General features: G+C 37.9%; 1 protein-coding gene across 1 annotated transcript in view; it reads right to left on the bottom strand.

Moving 5' to 3' along the window:
• Positions 1-20,325, bottom strand: part of VPS26B (VPS26 retromer complex component B) — a 60,939-nt gene that overhangs the window by 29,956 nt on the left and 10,658 nt on the right. Inside the window, exons 2-4 of the mRNA XM_053691511.1 lie at positions 14,517-14,673; positions 11,659-11,823; positions 5,358-5,533 (exon numbers count right to left, since the gene is read on the bottom strand). Coding sequence (XP_053547486.1) covers positions 5,358-5,533; positions 11,659-11,823; positions 14,517-14,673 — 498 coding nt within the window. The remainder of the gene's footprint in view (positions 1-5,357; positions 5,534-11,658; positions 11,824-14,516; positions 14,674-20,325) is intronic.

Here is a 20,325-nt window from a genome sequence, read left to right as displayed (position 1 = left end):
TATCAGAATTACCGAAGCCTTCTCCTGTTTGATTCTGGCTATTAGCCGAGGGAGAAGAGGAAACAGTGGAAAGACATAAGCTAGACTGAATGTCCAAGGCGCTATTAATGCATCTATCAATGCCGCCTTGGGATCCCTGGATCTGGATCCGTAAAGGGGAAGTTTGGTGTTCTGACGGGACGCCATCAGATCCAACTCTGGAATGCCCCAAAGCTGGGTCAGCTGAGCAAAGACCTCCGGGTGGAGTTCCCACTCCCCCGGATGGAAAGTCTGACGACTTAGAAAATCCGCCTCCCAGTTGTCTACCCCTGGGATGTGAATTGCAGATAGATGGCAGGAGTGATCCTCCGCCCATTTGATGATCTTGGTTACTTCCTTCATCACTAGGGAACTCTGTTCCTCCCTGATGATTGATGTACGCCACAGTCGTGATGTTGTCCGACTGAAACCTGATGAATTTGGCCTCTGATAGTTGAGGCTACGCCTGGAGCGTATTGAATATCGCTCTCAGCTCCAAAATGTTTATCGGGAGAAGAGATTCTTCCCGAAACCATAGTCCCTGAGCCTTCAGAGAGTTCCAAACCGCACCCCAGCCTATCAGACTGGCATCGGTCGTGACAATGATCCACTCCGGTCTGCGGAAACTCATTCCCTGAGACAGGTGAACTTGAGACAACCACCAGAGAAGAGAGTCTCTGGTTCTTTGATCCATTTGAATTTGAGGAGACAAATCTGTGTAATCTCCATTCCACTGTTTGAGCATGCACAGCTGCAGTGGTCTGAGACGGATTCGGGCGAAAGGGACTACGTCCATTGCCGCAACCATTAAACCAATAACTTCCATGCATTGAGCCACGGAAGGCAGAGGAATGGAATGAAGAACTCGGCAAGTATTCAGCAGTTTTGACTTCCTGACCTCTGTCAGAAAGATTTTCATTTCTACCGAGTCTATTAGTGTTCCCAGAAAGGGAACCCTTGTGAGCGGGGACAGAGAACTCTTTTCTACGTTCACCTTCCACCCGTGAGACCTTAGAAAGGCCAGAACGATGTCCGTATGAGCCTTGGCTCTGTGAAAAGACGACGCCTGTATTAATATGTCGTCTAGGTAAGGTGCTACTGCAATGCCCCGCGGTCTTAGAACCGCTAGAAGGGACCCTAGCACCCTTGTGAAAATTCTGGGAGCGGTGGCCAACCCGAAAGGAAGGGCCACGAACTGGTAATGTTTGTCCAGAAAGGCGAACCTTAGGAACTGATGGTGATCTTTGTGGATAGGAATATGTAGGTATTCATCCTTTAGATCCACGGTAGTCATATATTGACCTTCCTGGATCATAGGCAAGATTGTCCGAATGGTTTCCATCTTGAAAGACGGAACTCTGAGGAATTTGTTTAGAATCTTTAGATCCAGGATTGGCCTGAAAGTTCCCTCTTTTTTGGGAACTACGAACAGGTTTGAGTAAAAGCCCAGTCCTTGTTCTGCAATTGGAACTGGGTGTATTACTCCCATTTTTAGGAGATCTTCTACACAGCGTAAGAACACCTGTTTCTTTGTTTGGTCTGAAGACAAATGAGAACTGTGGAACCTTCCCCTTGGGGGAGAATCCTTGAATTCTAGAAGGTACCCCTGAGCAACTATTTCTAATGCCCAGGGATCCGGAACGTCTCTTGCCCAAGCCTGAGCAAAGAGAGAAAGTCTGCCCCCTACTAGATCCGGTCCCGGATCGGGGGCTACCCCTTCATGCTGTCTTGGTAGCAGGAGCAGGCTTCTTGGCCTGTTTACCCTTATTCCAGCCCTGCATGGGTTTCCAAGTTGCTTTGGGCTGGGAAGTGTTATCTTGCTTTGCGACAGCAGAGGTTGCAGCTGGTCCGCTCCTGAAGTTGCGACCTTGTTTTTGGCCTTAAACGGCCTATCTTGTGGAAGGGCATGACCCTTGCCCCCAGTGATATCTGAGATCATTTCTTTCAGCTCTGGGCCGAAAAGAGTCTTCCCCTTGAAGGGAATATTTAACAGTTTTGTTTTGGACGACACATCCGCCGACCATGATTTGAGCCAAAGCGCTTTTCGCGCCATGATGGCAAAACCTGAGTTTTTTGCCGCTAGTTTAGCTAACTGGAAAGCGGCATCAGTGATAAAAGAATTAGCTAGCTTTAGAGCATGAATTCTATCCATGACCTCTTCGTATGAAGTCTCCCTCTGGAGCGACTCCTCCAGGGCCTAGAACCAAAAAGCCGCTGCAGTAGTTACAGGAATTATGCAGGCAATTGGTTGAAGTAGAAAACCTTGCTGAACAAAAATTTTCTTCAGCAATCCTTCCAATTTTTTATCCATAGGATCTTTGAAAGCACAACTGTCCTCTATTGGTATAGTTGTACGCTTAGCAAGTGTTGAAACTGCCCCCTCCACCTTAGGGACCGTCTGCCACTCGTCCCGCCTGGGGTCATTTATGGGGAACATTTTCTTAAAGATAGGGGGGGAACAAAGGGTACTCCTGGTCTCTCCCACTCCCTAGTCACAATATCCGCCACCCTCTTTGGGATCGGAAATGCCCCAGTGTATACGGGGACCTCTAAAAACCTGTCCATCTTACACAATTTTTCTGGGACCACCATGGGGTCACAGTCATCCAGCGTAGCTAAAACCTCCTTAAGCAGTACGCGGAGGTGTTCCAGCTTAAATTTAAACGCTAAGGAATCTGAATCTGCCCGCTGAGAAACTTTCCCTGTATCAGAAATTTCTCCCTCAGACAGACCTTCCCTCACCGCTACTTCTGAGTTTTGTGAGGGTACTACAGATAAATTATCCACAGCGTCTGATTGCTCATCCTCTGTATTTAAAACTGAGCTATCGCGCTTTCTTTGAAAAACTGGCAGTTTGGATAAAAATGCTGCAAGGGAATTATCCATCACTGCTGCTAATTGTTGTAAAGTAATAGGGACCAATGCGCTAGAGGTACTAGGCATCGCTTGCGCGGGCGTAACTGGAGTAGACACGTGGGGGGAGGAAGAAGGACTATCCTCATTACCCTCCGTTAAGGAATCATCTTGGGCAGCATTTTTAATTGTCACTGGATGATCTTTAAAATGCTTAGATGTTTTTGCACACTTTAAACATAAATGCAATGGGGGTACTGCCATGGCTTTTGAACATAAAGAACAAGGTGAAGGCTCAGACATGTTTGACAGACTCAGACAACACTAAAATATTGAAAAAAATACTTTTTGCAAAAACGTTACTGTCTCTTTAAATAATAAAAGGCACACACTTTTTTACCAAATCAAAAAACATCCGATCTTAATGAAATTTTCACCACATGATCCTAATGCCTTGAAATGATTGCACACAAATTTTCAAATCGTTTAACCACTTAATGCCCAAACCGGAGCAAAATGAAGTAAACACCCGGTTTAACCCACTACAATACGCTTTACCTTCCTTTAGGGTTAATTGCAGGTGTAAATTAAGCCTCCCTGAAGTCCTCCTGTACTCTAAAGGCTCTGCACATGAAGCTGCATGGAGCTGTGTTGCAAATTAACTGCGCAATTGAGGCGCGAAAATGAGGCCCCCTCCTTCATTACTCCAGAGTTATGGGGCCTTTCTGAGTCAGATTAGCCGTCTTACAAAATGCCAGGCGTAAAAAAGTCTCCAAAAAGTGTTTCCAACGTCTAAAACGCTTAATAAATATAAGATTACCCTAATAAAGTAATCGATTTAGCCCATCACAGTGTCTGTCAGTATTAAAGCCCTTAACTGAAGCCATCATTCTATACTGTGTCACAGAAAATGGCTTACCTTCCCTCATGGGATTTCTGACAGTCTTCTAGCACTACTAGGTCTTGTTAGAAAAAATGACTGAACATACATTAAGCAGTATAAGCCTGCAAACTGTTCCCCCCAACTGAAGTTCTCCTGTACTCAACAGTCCTGTGTGGGAACAGCAATGGATTTTAGTTACAACATGCTAAAATTTTTTTCCTCTCAGCAGAAATCTTCATCACTTTCTGCCTCAGAGTAAATAGTACAAACCGGCACTATTTTAAAATAACAAACTCTTGATTGAAGAAATAAAAACTACAAATCTAACACCACATACTCTTTACCCTCCCGTGGAGATGCTACTTGTTAGAGCGGCAAAGAGAACGACTGGGGGGCGGAGCCTGAGGGGAGCTATATGGACAGCTTTGCTGTGTGCTCTCTTTGCCACTTCCTGTAGGGATTGAGAATATCCCACAAGTAAGGATGAATCCGTGGACTGAATACACCAAGTAAGAGAAAACAGGGGCATTTTAATTTCTTTGAAATTTACATTCCCCCAGTCGTTGCAAGCCATTTCTGACAACAGAAATGATGGATGCGTAACCGCTTCCCCGCCGTGATTGGAGTAAGACGGATTCCTCATTTTAGACCCAGGAAGAGGCTTTGCGAAGGGAGGAGGAAGCTGGAGCGGCCGTCAAGATTAAAAGGCAAGTATTTTTTCACAACACGATTGAAATGTAAATTTTGATGAATTAAAGTGCCCCTGTTTTTAATTAAATTTTTAAAAACCAGGCACTTTAGCATCAAAATTTACATTAATTTTAAACAGCTAAATAGGATAAAAGTAGATATTTTAACTACTAAGAAATTAAATAAACTAATGAGACCAGGGTCTGTCATACTATTTTTAACTGCACTAAACCATAGCTTCTTTGTAGTTCATTGAACATCAAACTTTTTAGCTCTTACCCCAAGCATTGTGGTTGATTTTCTTGCACCGATATGAATGCATGTGTCATAATGAACTAATACTTTGGCATGGTTTACTTAGTTATGTATGGTTATAAAAGCAGGTTTCCGGGACAGAAGCTCCCTCTACCCTCTATGACATACAGCAGCCTGCAGACCAGTCACACACCCCTATCAGATGTGGTCTGACCTTACTGACCTCTTACAGGAGCTCCCTCTACAATGACATACAGCAGCCTTCAGACCAGTCACACACCCCTATCAGATGTGGTCTTACCTTACTGACCTTTTACAGGAGCTCCCTCTATAATGACATACAGCACCCTGCAGACCAGTCACACACCCCTATCAGATGTGGTCTGACCTTACTGACCTCTTACAGTAGCTCCCTTTACCATGACATACAGCAGCCTGCAGACCAGTCACACACCCCTATCAGATGTGGTCTGACCTTACTGACCTCTTAGAGGAGCTCCCTCTACCATGACATACAGCAGCCTACAAACCAGTCACGCACCCCTATCAGATGTGGTCTGACCTTACTGACCTCTTACAGGAGCTCCCTCTACAATGACATACAGCAGCCTGCTGACCAGTCACGCACCCATATCAGATGTGGTCTGACCTTACTGACCTCTTACAGGAGCTCCGTCCATGATCTCGTATTTAGCAATTGTGTCATTTTCATGGTACACATTTGGTCCAGTGCCTGTAGTTTCTCTCTTAATTATGTCAATTTCCATGTGTTTGATTTTGATCCGAACTAGAAGAAAGTAGATTTTGCCCACAATAACATCTTTGAGATGGTACCTGCAAAAAAAGGATGTGATAAGTGCAGAATTGAGACCGGCTTACATTATACTATGCACAACATTTCTTTTATGAAGCCAATATAAACCGTCAAGCATATTACTATAATAATACTGATTATTAATGAGAGCAAATATATGTTCATTTCCATCTCTATATCTTAGTTCTTGGTGCATTATCTTCAGCCATATTACACAGTCCAAACAATAAAATTAAGTTGAACATAATGCTGATCAGAAATGCACTACTGGAACAGAGCCAAACTAAGTCAATCAGGGGCAGTATATCTGCATAGCCGCCAATCACTGGCAGCGTTCAGCCCAGGATCAGCAGAGCATTGACACTCCAGAGGTGACTATAACTGTGTTTCTTAAAATTAAAGGTTAAAAAAAATCAGCCTTATGAAATTACCACGTAAGCATATATTGAGTAGATAACGGGTAAAGCAAAATGATTTTACCCATTTATTAAACAAGAATTGAATCTGCTTATATTGAGGGTTGGAAATATTGAATTGTTTGAAGATAATCTGAGAATATATTGCCTGAGTAAATGCCGCTAATGTGGGAGCTTCTCTATTTTTCAGAATTAAACTACGGCCTATCATAATAGAGGTATTTGTTAAATTTAAATTTTCTGTATTTGAAGCCACGTATAGGAAAAAAATATGTTTGGGCTCCAAAGTAATTCTATTTTCCAATGTTTTGTTAAGGAAAAAGGCAATTTTGCACCAAAATTAAATCATTTTGGACATGTTCCTCTCCACTCCTAATCTTTTCCTTCCCATACCCTTTATTTCTCTTGCTCCTGTTATTATTTAGCCTCTTTACCATCCCCTTATCCAATACTGCACTCATGCCATAAGTTGCATTCTCCCCCTTTCTTTCACTTGCCCCAAGCTTTCTATCCTTCCCCTTGTCACTTCATTCTATACTGATCCTTCTGCCCTCTCAAAGGATGAACTTCCTGTGCAGCTCTCTCCATATTATGGCCAACCTATAATACCTTGTACAGCAACAGCCGTGATCTGAAAAGCCAAAGAAATGCTCTGATATCGGTCAGACTTGCTAGCTGATCACAAATGGTTAGCAAAAACAGGCAAATCTGTGAAGGCTCCAATCAATAGCTATCTCTCAGTAGTGCACTGATGCTGCTGAGCATATATACATATGCTTTTCAACAAATACATTTGCTCTATCTGAATTATGAAACTTAAAATTTTGATTTTCTTATCCCTTTAATTAAATAGATACTTAACCCAATTTTTTCTTTCATGATTCAGATAAAGCAGCAATTTTAAGCAACTTTCTAATTTACTCCTATTATAATTTTTTCTTAATTCTTTTGCTATCTTTATTTGAAAAAGCAGGAATCTAAGCTTAGTTGACCTATTTTTGGTTCAGAACCCTGGGTAGCGCTTGCTTATTGGTGGCTACATTTATCCACCAATCAGCAAGCGCTACCCAGGTGCTATACCAAAAATGGGCCGGCTCCTAAGCTTACATTCTTGCTTTGCAAATAAAGATACTTAGAGAGCGAAGAAAAAATTATAATAGGAGTAAATGAGAAAGTTGCTGCTCTATCTGAATCATGAAAGAAAAAAATGTGGGTTTAGTGTCCCTTTAATGCTCAGGGTAGTGTAATGCCAAGGATTATATGTCCCTTCTGGAATTAGAAATGGATACATATAAAAACAACTTTGACTTGGTAAAAGGCAGTGTGGGTTTTAAGCCTCCAACAATTTTTTACCCAACAAAAGTTATAGGTGGAGTATTGGAAACTTTACACAAATGTGTGAAGGAGGACACAGCCTTTTATCTACCCAAGATTATCAGAATAACCTAACATTCTCACAAGGGGAAGCACTCAAGTCATTAAGTGACACTGAGCACTTGGTTTACAGACAGACCGACAAGAGCGGTAACATAGTGGTAATGCTTAAAGAGGAGTATATCAAAGAAGCACTCAGACAGCTCAGAGATATGGATATTTATTATCAGCTAACCGTGAACTCTACTAAATAATTCCAGAGACTTGTGTACCATTTATTGGACGATGGCAGGGAGGAGGGTTTCATTGATAAGGCCACGTTTGACTTTTTATTTGTGTTAGACCCGGTAACACCAATTTTCCACCATTTGCCAAAGGTACACAAGTCTCTGGAAGATATCAAGGGGAGACCCTTAGTCTCAGGAATTGGGTCCTTATTTGAAAACTTTTCAACATGGGTTGACTCAATTTTACAACCTCTATTTAAATTGGTGCCCAGTTACTTGGGAGATACCAAGCACCTTTTAAGGCTCTTGGAGGAAGAGGTCTGGCAGAGCAATTTTGTATGGGTTACGGTAGATGTCGTAGGGTTGTATTCAACGATTCCCCATGACATAGGAATCATAGCCACTAAGTTCTTTTTGGACGAATATACCAATTTTGAGGGTCCCTTTAAAGATTACATCATTCGTGTAATTACCTTTTTGCTTGACCATAATTATTTTCTGTTCGATAGCAACTACTATCTCCAGAGTCATGGGACATCGATGGGGGCCAAGTTTGCCCCCTCTTATGCCAACCTTTTTATGGGTTGGTGGGACATCTATGGAGATAGTAATCCATATATTGATAGAATTAAAATTTACCGTAGATATATTGACGATTTGCTTTTCATATGGAGCGGTACAGTCTTGGAAGCAGCCAAATTTGTTGACTACTTAAATTTGAATGATGTGGGGTTAAAATTCACCTACTCCATAAACTTTGAGGAAATCCCATATTTGGATGTAATACTGAAGGGCAATGATATGTGTAACAATATAGACACTGAGCTATTTCCTAAGCCCCTTCCAGAGCTGCCACTAGAAATTTTGGGACCCCTGACTTAACCATTGATCAGCCCCCCCCCTTTGACATGTGCAATTTTTGACCAAGTGAATAAAACGTATATGTACTTTATTCTTAAGTATCTATTTAAACTTGGAAATGTTGTAAAGGTGGTAACATAAACACACAGACAGACACTCTCATACACTGAAACACACACTCACACATAAGGATTCACATATAGACACTCTAGCAGACACGCAAAGAAACACACTCAGACACAGACACCCAAACAGACACTCAGCACTTGTTTACATTGACCTGACAAGTAATGAGGTAAACTACAGTTTTGTAAAAAAAAAAAGGAGATTTAGAAAACAAAATATGGAGTTCTGATTATCTTTTTGTATAGGAAGATGCCAACGAAATGATGACAACAGCATGCAGTGGCTGAAAGGAAGGGCCCTGAACTGCCTAAACAATAATTTAAAGGTTAAATTTTTTTTATATTTTTTTTAGTTCTTGCCTCATGGGGCCCCCCTGGCCCATTGGGCCCCTGACAGGATTCACCCCTGTCACCCCCTGATGGCGGCTCTGGCCCCTTCAGTCTAATACTATTCTTCACGCGAGAAGTGCACATCCTAAACATACAGGATTCTGTCTTATAAAAGTATATTAGACAGAAGCAAACTTGCTCTGATGGTTTTCTTTTTGACAAAGAAAGTGAGAGACTCAAAGACAGGTTTTTAGCAAGTGGCTATAGGCAGGACACAATAGATAGGGCTATTAATGAGGTCAAACTCTTGAATAGAAAGGATCTGTTAACTGACTCTAGAGCACAGAGGAGAAGAAGAAATAACAAAGACATGTTAACTTTTATTACTGCTTTTAGTAGACAATATGGACAGATTGTCAATATAGTTAAAAACAATTTATCCATTCTAAGAGGAGACAATGACCTTTATGATCTGGTTAAAAAGGGTTGCTGCTTTGTACCAAAACGTAACAGTACTTTGGGCAATTACCTCTCACCGAGTATGGTGAATGCCAAAAGGTATAAATTCAAATACTTGGTTAAATAGCAAAGGTATAAGTGTGGCTCAACCAATTGTAAAGCCTGTGGGCACGCATTGGTGTCAAAGCAGTTTCAATCACAAGTCACACACAAAATGTATGACATTTCCCGCTGTACCAATTGCAGAACAGACTATGTAGTTTTTAAGATAAACTGCATGTGCTGTAGGATGCAATACGTTGGTATGACCACCAGGGAGGTGCATGTCCGAATTAGGGAGCATATGAATGATATTTCAACAGCTACACATTGCTTAGCATTAGCAACACATTTTATAGACAAACATGATTGTCAGTTTGTATCATTCAAACGGCTTGTAATTGATAAAATTAGGGCACCACCAAGGGGAGGCAATATTGATGTCCTTTTATCCAGAAAAGAAGTGTTCTGGATTTTTACTCTACAGACTAGATTACCACTAGGCTTCAATACGGAGGCAGACATCATGAATGTATGGAAATAAGATGCATCTCATAGATGAGTGGTACACATCTACCCAGTATATATTTTTTATTATCTCATGTTTTAATTTGCAGCATCAAACTTTACCCTTCTCTGAGTATATGGATCTTCAACATGGTTTTGATATATTATAGTAGTATACCCCATTAAATAATTGAGAGTATTGTGAAGGAAATAAATACACTATATATGTTTAATCAATTTACAGCCTAGTTGAGTAGAGTGAGGAGGCTTTGGTACACAAAGGTTACGTTAGTCCCACCTCTAAATCATTTAGTGATTATCTCTTCACCAATCAGAGTATCTGAACACCATTAAAAGAATACAAGTGTGATATAGAATACCAGGATTCTGATAACGGCATAAGACGAAATGCGTCAAGATATCCTTCTCACTTGCAAGTGTGATTTTAGGTTTGCTTTTTAATCCATGTTTGAATAAATAAATATTTTTTGTGCTGAGCTCCGCTAGATTTTTGTTTTGCTTAGTGTATTGCCCATGCCATGCTTGCCTTAATTCTCTATTAACTAATCCTTACAACTTTTGCAAATTACTTTGAACTCTATTATATTAAAACTCCAAATAATGGACTCTTGGTATTACTTTAAGACTAGTGTCCTGAAAATATCACAAGCTTAAAAGGGACAGTCTACAATAGAATTTTTATTGTCTAAAAGAGAGATAATCCCTTTATTACCCATTCCCCAGTTTTGCATTATCAACACAGCCTGTTGTAATTTCAACTGTGGACTGGTTCATATATATGACAACTAGTTTGGGGACTTTTTATATCAATATTGTATATATATATATATTTGGCTGGGAGATTTCTTTATTATGTGCATCCAGTAGTAGGGTAATTATTCCCCTTTTTATTTGATACTAACAGTTATATTAATATACTTTTTACCTCTGTGATTACCTTGCATCTAAGCATCTTCTGATAGCCCCCTGATCACATTACTTTATTTATTATCGATTGACTTGCATTTAGTACTGTGTTGCGCTAACTCTTAAATAACTGCACGTGTGGGAGCACAATGTTATCTATATGGCCCACATGAGGTTTAAATGTTATAAAGTATATTAATATAACAATGTTGGTTGTGCAAAGCTGGGGAATGGGTAGTAAAGGCATTATCTATCTTTTTAAACAATATCCATTTTAGTGTAGACTGTCCCTTTAAGTTTTTTATTATTCTCCACTTATCTATATATAGACCTTAACTGGCTTTATAATATGCACCTGGCTCCCACATATCAAGCCCATGACTGTATAGTCCTGTAATGATAAGTTTTAGACCGTGTAGTAGTTTCATAGTCTTCCTTTTTTCTTTGAAGACACAATATACAATAATCTAGGTGATGTCGGACATTAATAGCATGAAGTGCGGTAGTTACTACACTTTATAGATCCAATACCTTTTCTTATACAACCAAGCTACATAACTGGCTTTTCCCGATATTCTGCTGCCCCTTTATATCAGATGAAATAAGTTGATGTCATTATTACAAGACTTTTTTTAGTTTTGCAAGGAATATACTGAATGAGCGTGAAATATTTCCAACTATATTGACACATTGGCTATTGAAAAACAATTACAGCAAAAAAAAAGGTGTTTAAATGTTCCTTTAGATTTACACTGTAACATTAAATGTTTGTGTTCTTATTGCAGTTTTGCAGTATTAAGCTCATGTTCATTTCTCTAGTCATGTATATTATGCTCATATCTGTTATTTTCCCATTGCAACATCATTTAAATACACCTACTTGGACTTGTTGTACTCAAACTCAATGTGCAGACAATCTTCGATCCCTACTTCCATCTTGATTGAGGAGTTGAGCTCAGGGTAAGTGCTAAGCGTGTGCACCACAATATCCATCTCTTTAGCGACATCATTAAGGCGCCTGCTGAGTGTAGCACGCAGGAAATACCTAGGCAAAAATGAGGAGGCAATAAAAATATTACAAAATTTCCAACATGTTACATTTTCACAGTAACAGTGGAGAGTCTATTCCTCTCTGTCGCATATAACACAGAATGTATGCCTTCCATATGCATGATCACAGACTATCTCTTTAGAAAACATCGTAAAATAAACCTATGTTCACCTAATACACAATATTAACTGTAGCTTGTATTCGAGCATCACTGCTTCTGATCCTACATAGGTATATTTTCAACAAAGGATAGCAAGAAAACAAAGGAAATGTAATAATATAAGTAAAGTGGAATGTTGTTTAAAATGTCATACTCTAACTGAATAATAAACCTTTAATTTTGACTTTACTGCCTTTTGAAGACAGATCCTCTATATACACTGCAAAATTCTTAGATGATCGATTTAGATTGCGCACCTGGGAGTGTTTTTGTAACAATCTATAGTTTTGCTTATATTTTTTTTTTTTAAACTTTTATTGAAAAACAAAAGCATTACAGCATGTTAATCTATGTAAGACTCAGAGACTACAATGAATTGTTACAATCCAAGAGATGCATAATAGTTCAAAAGGGTGGCCACATTCACAATAGTTCACACGTGTGTGAGGGTCAAATTTTGAGAGTAGGGGTTTGTACTGGTGGCCCATGGAGAGATACATTGTGGAAAAGTCTCCTCTGCCTTGTCTCTGTTCATGTGTGCAAAGTCCCGGAAAAGGCTGATATCAATAAATGTTGTAAAGCTGAAGTCCTTTCTCTCCGGTGCAGTTTTGCTTATATTTTTAATAACATTGTGCTGATTTTCAGACTCCTAACCAAGCCCCAAAGTATCAGATGTAGACCCAAGTCTACAGACTCCTGCTTGCTCCCATTTGTGTAATGGGTCTTATCATATGCAGTCAAGGAGGGTTGGGTCTGCTCTTTCTTTCTCTGCCCCTTTCAGTTGGTGTCCCAGCCTAACCTCATAAACAGTGCTACATTAGGAAGCTTCTAAGTAAGTTTTTAAAAAAGGTTTTATACTGGATTTTTACATCAGTATCTGTGCATATTGTTCTTTATAGTAGTGTCTATTGCATGCAGTTATATGAAAATTGGTGCATACTGTCCCTTTAAACCTTTTAGTTGTTGAATTAAACAAGTATAATGATGTTTGTTTCATTATAAATAACAGAACAATAAATTACTAAAAGGGAGATTCACTAGAATATGTTTCAAGTATTTATTTATTTTTTTGTCTATTTAATAGACCTGGCTGTGTAATACTGAAACAATATATCAGTGGTATTTAACTGACCCTTGTGATGCAACATACACAAAAAATCAGCTATATAAAGAGATAATATACAACAATGTTCTCCACAGAACATTGTGCCAGCTGGGTGGGAACAGTCTAATACTTTCTAATCTGATAAACATGTTCTGCTCTCTAAAGCACAAATTCACTGCATAATTTAACATAAATGCATTTAATGATAATCTGAGCAATAAACTTTGAAAAAAATGATAAGCTGATTTCATCTTATTTTTGGCTAAAGTTTTAGCTGGATGCTCAGTAATTCAGCCAGGTGGTGCACCCATTAAAACGGTCCTAGGGAGAACACTGCACAATTAAACAAGTTGCAAAAGTGAGTGGTTTTAAACTTATAGTAGACAACAGTAGAGCTGTGCATTCATTTTTGGAAGAAAACAGTTAAAACCATTACACTGAAGGTAAGAAAGTATTTTTCTGCAGGTGGGAAAGGCTTCAAGAGATATTTTTTATAGGCTGCTGTTGGCTTGTAGCAGTAGCACTACTACTACTGCTTTATTTTTTTATTGTTTAAAAAGATAGATAATGCCTTTACTACCCATTCCCCAGCTTTGTAACTTCTAAATCTCTGCCTGTTTCTAAGACCCTGCAGGCGCCTCTTATCTCAGTGCATTTTATTAGTGTTTCACAGTGATAGTTCATGTGTTCCATATAGATACCATTGTGCTCGCTTTCGTGGAGTTATGCATGAACCAGAACTAATTGGCTAAAATGCAAGTTTGTAAAAAGAACTGTGATAAGGGGCAGTCTGCAGAAGCTTAGATACAAGGTAATCATAGAGGTAAAAATTGTATTAATATAACAGTGTTGGTTATTCAAACTGGGGAATGGGTAATAAAGGGATTATCTATCTTTTAAAACAATAACAAATTTCAAGTAGACTGTCCCTTGATAAATAGTAAATGTAACGGGACAAATCAGAGCATCACTGGAATTAAACTGGATAATGCCCTACCTATAATCTAATCTTAATAAAACATTTTCACAGAAAAAGGCTAAATTCTTATAAGAATTCTATTATTAAATTTACTTCTTTCTCATGATATAATTTGTTAAAAAAGCATATCTGGGAAGGTTGGATCATAAGTAGTTGCAGAAATGTTTTAGCAATGTTCAAGACATATGCACACTCCGAGCATGCCCAGGTATGCTCGTCAACAAAGGATACAGAGGAGAAGAGGAGGTAAATTTGATAAGAGAATAACTTGAGTTTTTTTAATGCATGTTCTTTCTGGATCATGAACGTTTCATTTTGTTTTTTATGTCCATATAAAATCTATTTTACAAACCCTGATTTTTCTTCATGAGATCTCAAATACAGATCTGGAGTATACAGAATCCTTTCTTTCTTCATTGCAAGTCCAGATACATCAGACTCACCGTAACTTCACATTCTGACCCGTGTAGGACTCATAAGGTTTCTCTACATGAGTAAATTCAAAATCAAAGCTCTGTGACTGGGAGATTTCTCCAGGCCGAGCCAAATCCTTCACTAATGAAACAAACTCGTGATGATTGCCGCGGTCGTAATACAGCTCTGTGAAAGAAAATATGCAGATCATTATATAGAAAAGGAAAAAACTAAACATCTTTACATCTATTTAATCTTATCGGTTAGTCACCCGCTACTAATCATGTTCTATAACATATTTACATCTATTTAATCTTATAGGTTAGTCACCAGCTACTAATCATGTTCTATAACATATTTACATCTATTTAATCTTATAGGTTAGTCACCAGCTACTAATCATGTTCTATAACATATTTACATCTATTTAATCTTATAGGTTAGTCACCGGCTACTAATCATGTTCTATAACATATTTACATCTATTTAATCTTATAGGTTAGTCACCCGCTACTAATCATGTTCTATAACATCTTTACATCTATTTAATCTAATAGGTTAGTCACTGGCTACTAATCATGTTCTATAACATCTTTACATCTATTTAATCTTATAGGTTAGTCACCAGCTACTAATCATGTTCTATAACATCTTTACATCTATTTAATCTTATAGGTTAGTCACCAGCTACTAATCATGTTCTATAACATATTTACATTTATTTAATCTTATAGGTTAGTCACTGGCTACTAATCATGTTCTATAACAGCTTTACATCTATTTAATCTTATAGGTTAGTCACCGGCTACTAATCATGTTCTATAACAGCTTTACATCTATTTAATCTTATAGGTTAGTCACCGGCTACTAATCATGTTCTATAACATCTTTACATCTATTTAATCTTATAGGTTAGTCACCAGCTACTAATCATGTTCTATAACATCTTTACATATATTTAATCTTATAGGTTAGTCACCAGCTACTAATCATGTTCTATAACATCTTTACATATATTTAATCTTATAGGTTAGTCACCAGCTACTAATCATGTTCTATAACATCTTTACATATATTTAATCTTATAGGTTAGTCACCCGCTACTAATCATGTTCTATAACATCTTTACATATATTTAATCTTATAGGTTAGTCACCAGCTACTAATCATGTTCTATAACATCTTTACATCTATTTAATCTTATAGGTTAGTCACCCGCTACTAATCATGTTCTATAACATCTTTACATATATTTAATCTTATAGGTTAGTCACCAGCAACTAATCATGTTCTATAACATCTTTACATATATTTAATCTTATAGGTTAGTCACCAGCAACTAATCATGTTCTATAACATCTTTACATCTATTTAATCTTATAGGTTAGTCACCCGCTACTAATCATGTTCTATAACATCTTTACATCTATTTAATCTTATAGGTTAGTCACCGGCAACTAATCATGTTCTATAACATCTTTACATCTATTTAATCTTATAGGCTAGTCACCGGCTACTAATCATGTTCTATAACATATTTACATCTATTTAATCTTATAGGCTAGTCACCGGCTACTAATCATGTTCTATAACATATTTACATCTATTTAATCTTATAGGTTAGTCACCAGCTACTAATCATGTTCTATAACATCTTTACATCTATTTAATCTTATAGGCTAGTCACCAGCTACTAATCATGTTCTATAACATATTTACATCTATTTAATCTTATAGGCTAGTCACCGGCTACTAATCATGTTCTATAACATATTTACATCTATTTAATCTTATAGGTTAGTCACCCGCTACTAATCATGTTCTATAACATATTTACATCTATTTAATCTTATAGGTTAGTCACCGGCTACTAATCATGTTCTATAACATCTTTACATCTATTTAATCTTATAGGTTAGTCACTGGCTACTAATCATGTTCTATAACATATTTACATCTATTTAATCTTATAGGTTAGTCACCAGCTACTAATCATGTTCTATAACATATTTACATCTATTTAATCTTATAGGCTAGTCACTGGCTACTAATCATGTTCTATAACAGCTTTACATCTATTTAATCTTATAGGTTAGTCACCAGCTACTAATCATGTTCTATAACATATTTACATCTATTTAATCTTATAGGTTAGTCACCAGCTACTAATCATGTTCTATAACATATTTACATCTATTTAATCTTATAGGTTAGTCACCAGCTACTAATCATGTTCTATAACATATTTACATCTATTTAATCTTATAGGTTAGTCACCAGCTACTAATCATGTTCTATAACATATTTACATCTATTTAATCTTATAGGTTAGTCACCAGCTACTAATCATGTTCTATAACATATTTACATCTATTTAATCTTATAGGCTAGTCACTGGCTACTAATCATGTTCTATAACATCTTTACATCTATTTAATCTTATAGGTTAGTCACCAGCTACTAATCATGTTCTATAACATCTTTACATCTATTTAATCTTATAGGTTAGTCACCGGCTACTAATCATGTTCTATAACATATTTACATATTTAAATGCCGGCAACTGACACCAACTGTGAAACAGAAAGCCACTGAGAATGCAGAAATCTAAAAGGGACAGTACAGACAAAATTGGAATCCACATGGTTGCATTTCAGTTCTGAATTAAAGCATTTTTTTAATACACATTCATTAGTAAAAATGCTTTTAATAAAAGCTAGAGCTGTTTCAAAAGTGTTTTTAAGTTTGCACTGTGCACCAGCATTTTAAACAGAGCACTTGCTCAGAGAGCCTAAGGTGCTTGTACCATCTAGTAATGACTCAATTTGTTAATTGATTACATGATACAAGCCCCACTGGCGCTCTGAGGAGCTGTAGTATTTATAATGCTGGTGCACTGAGAATATCTAGCTATGCTACACATGCATGTGCAGAGACAAATGTTAACACTAAAACATTGATAACTTTTACTAGAAGCCTTTTTGCTAATAACTGTATACAGGTAGTCCCCAGGTTACGAACAAGATAGGTTCTGTAGGTTTGTTCTTAAGTTGAATTTGTATGTAAGTTGGAACAGGCACTTTATTTAGGTGAAACTCTAGCCAAACATTTTTTTAGTTTTGGAAAGCATAGGGAAAAGTTTGTTTTGCTATCTGTGCCCCTGTTTAGAAAATTTCACATCACTTTCTGTGCTTGTGACAATTGGATTTTGAGTATTTTGGTTTATCCTGTAAAGAAGGATTGGCAATAAAGCTCTATTTTCTCTGTTTGTAAGTATGAGTTGTACTTAAGTCGGATGTCTGTAACCCCCCGGGGACTGCCTGTATTGTAAATATGTTTCTATTCAAAGATGTACTTAATTTATGTGCATTTCAGTTTTGACCGGAATGTCCCTTTAAGAGCCTGTGTTCCTAAATATTTTCCAGCTCAATACTATCGCTATATTAAAGGGGCATAATACTCATGCTAAATCACTTGAAACTGATGCAGTATAACTGTAAAAAAGCTGACAGGAAAATATCACCTGAGAATCTATGTAAAAAAGGAAGATATTTTACCTCACAATTTCCTCAGCTCACCAGAGTAAGCGTTGTGTAAAATGTTATACTCAGCTACTGCCCAGTTGCAGGTAAAAAAAAAAAGAAGAAATGAACCGCAGCCAATCAGCATCAACAGTGCTGAGGTCATGAACTCTTTTACTGTGATCTCATGAGATTTCATAGTAAACCTCCTTAAACTGAATAAGGAAATAAGATGAGAGTGCACAAAGCTCGCTCCTTTGCTTGTCCCAGGACAGACACACTGATTTGCTGCTTAGAAGTCCTTTACAATGGGATGTGGCTACTGAGGAACTTTTGAGGTAAAAAAAAAATCTTTCTTTTTACATAGAGATGTTCAGGTGATATTTTCTAGTCAGCTTTTTACAGCTATGCTGCATCACTTTCAAGTGTTTCAACATTTGGGTATCATGGCCCTTTAATGCAGCTTTTCCATAGCTAATTAGGTTTTATATATACATAATACGTGGTAAATATGCATTCCAAAATTATAAGCAATTTGTTATACCAGATTAGAGTGCCAGTGCCAAATCAGTCTAGTTGCTGACTACAAAACCTTTATTTTTACTTAAAGAAAAATACAAAATAGCAGAATAATCATCTCTCTTCACGCAGCTACACTACAAACATCCTTAGTGATTTTTACCAAAAATATTAGGTAGAGACAGATATGTTATACGGAGCTTTAAAAGGCAACGAAAGTAGAAAGTTATACATTTTTATTTACAAAGGTTTCTAATTTCCATCTATTAGAAATGAACTTAGTACTCATGGTATTATATGCTGCAGAGGGTACACAGGTAGGTAGCGTGCACGTGTCTGGTGCATTATATAGCAGCAGTATTGCAACAATGCATTAGCGTATCAGATGGCAGAAATATTTGCACACTGAATAACATTATTAAAAGCATTCTTGCAATATAGCTGCTATATAGAGCTCCAGACATGTGCATGCTCCTGAGCCTACTTACCTGCTTTTTTTTACCTGGACTTACATGCTAAGGGGGTTAAAGGGGATAACTAAAGAAGGAGAGGAATTAAGATAGGAAAATGTTAGTTTATATTATATGCATCCCTAAACAGTAGAGTCTTTAAGGAGGGCTTGAAAGTTTGAAAATTAGGGGAGAGTCGTGTAGAGCGAGGCAGAGAAAAGGAGGTCATGAGCAGAGTATCGGGAGGGCGAGTATCTGGAGATATAGGGTGGAGCAGTGTTATTGAGAGCTTTAAAAGTTAAGAGTCAGGATTTTATGTTTTATTCTGGAGGTTAGAGGAAGCCAGTGATGGGACTGGTAGAGAGGTGCAGCAGATGAGGAGCGAGGTGTAAGGAAAATCAGCCTGGCAGAGGCATTTAATATAGATTGTAAGGGAGATAACGGCAGCTAGGGAGGCCAAAGAGGATAGAGTTGCAATAGTCAAGGCAGGAAATGATTAGAGAGTGGATTTAAGTCTTAGTTGTGTCTTGTGTGAGGAAGTGGCGCATTTTGGAGATGTTTTTAAGGTGGAGGCAGCAAGAATTGACGAAAGACTGGATGTGGGGAGTGAAAGAGAGATCTAATTCAAGTGTGACCCCAAGACTTCAGGCATGCAGGGTTGGGGTAATGATGTTATTATCAACAGTTGGAGAATGTTGGGGGGTAGGAATTTTGGAAGGGGGGGGGGGGGAAATAAGGAGCTCAGTTTTTGAGAGGACATCCAGGATGAAATATTAGAAAGACAGTTAGTGACACAAGTTAGTAAGGAAGGGGATAGGTCTGGTGCAGAGATGTAGACTTGGGTTTCATCAGCATACAAATGGTTTGTAATCCATGGGACTGTATTAAGGAACCTAAGGATGAGGTATAAATTGAGAAGAGAAGAGGACCAAGGACAGAGCCTTGTGGTACCCCAACAGAAAGTGGTAAAGGGTCAGAGGATGTTCCAGAGAAGGTAACACTAAAGGTCCAGTTAGACAGGTAAGAGAAGAGCCACAAGAGAGCTGTGTAACAGATGTCGAAGCATTGGAGGGTTTGGAGCAAGAGATTGTGGTCAACCGTGTCAAAGGCTGCAAATAGATCAAGGATTAACAAAGAAAATGGCCTTTAGATTTTGCTGTAATTAGGTCATTAGTAACCTTAAAGAGACAGTCAACACCAGAATTTCCGTTGTTTTAAAAGATAGATAATTCCTTAATTACCCATTCCCCAGTTTTGCATAACCAACACAGTTATAATAATACATGTTTACCTCTGATTACCTTGTATCTAAGCCTCTGCAAACTGCCCCTTTATTTCAGTTCTTTTGA

The sequence above is a fragment of the Bombina bombina genome, chromosome 8 (genome assembly GCF_027579735.1).
Source record: "Bombina bombina isolate aBomBom1 chromosome 8, aBomBom1.pri, whole genome shotgun sequence".
Lineage (NCBI taxonomy): Eukaryota > Metazoa > Chordata > Amphibia > Anura > Bombinatoridae > Bombina > Bombina bombina.
Note: the sequence above shows the minus strand (reverse complement) of the source record. Positions and strands in the feature narration are given on the sequence as shown.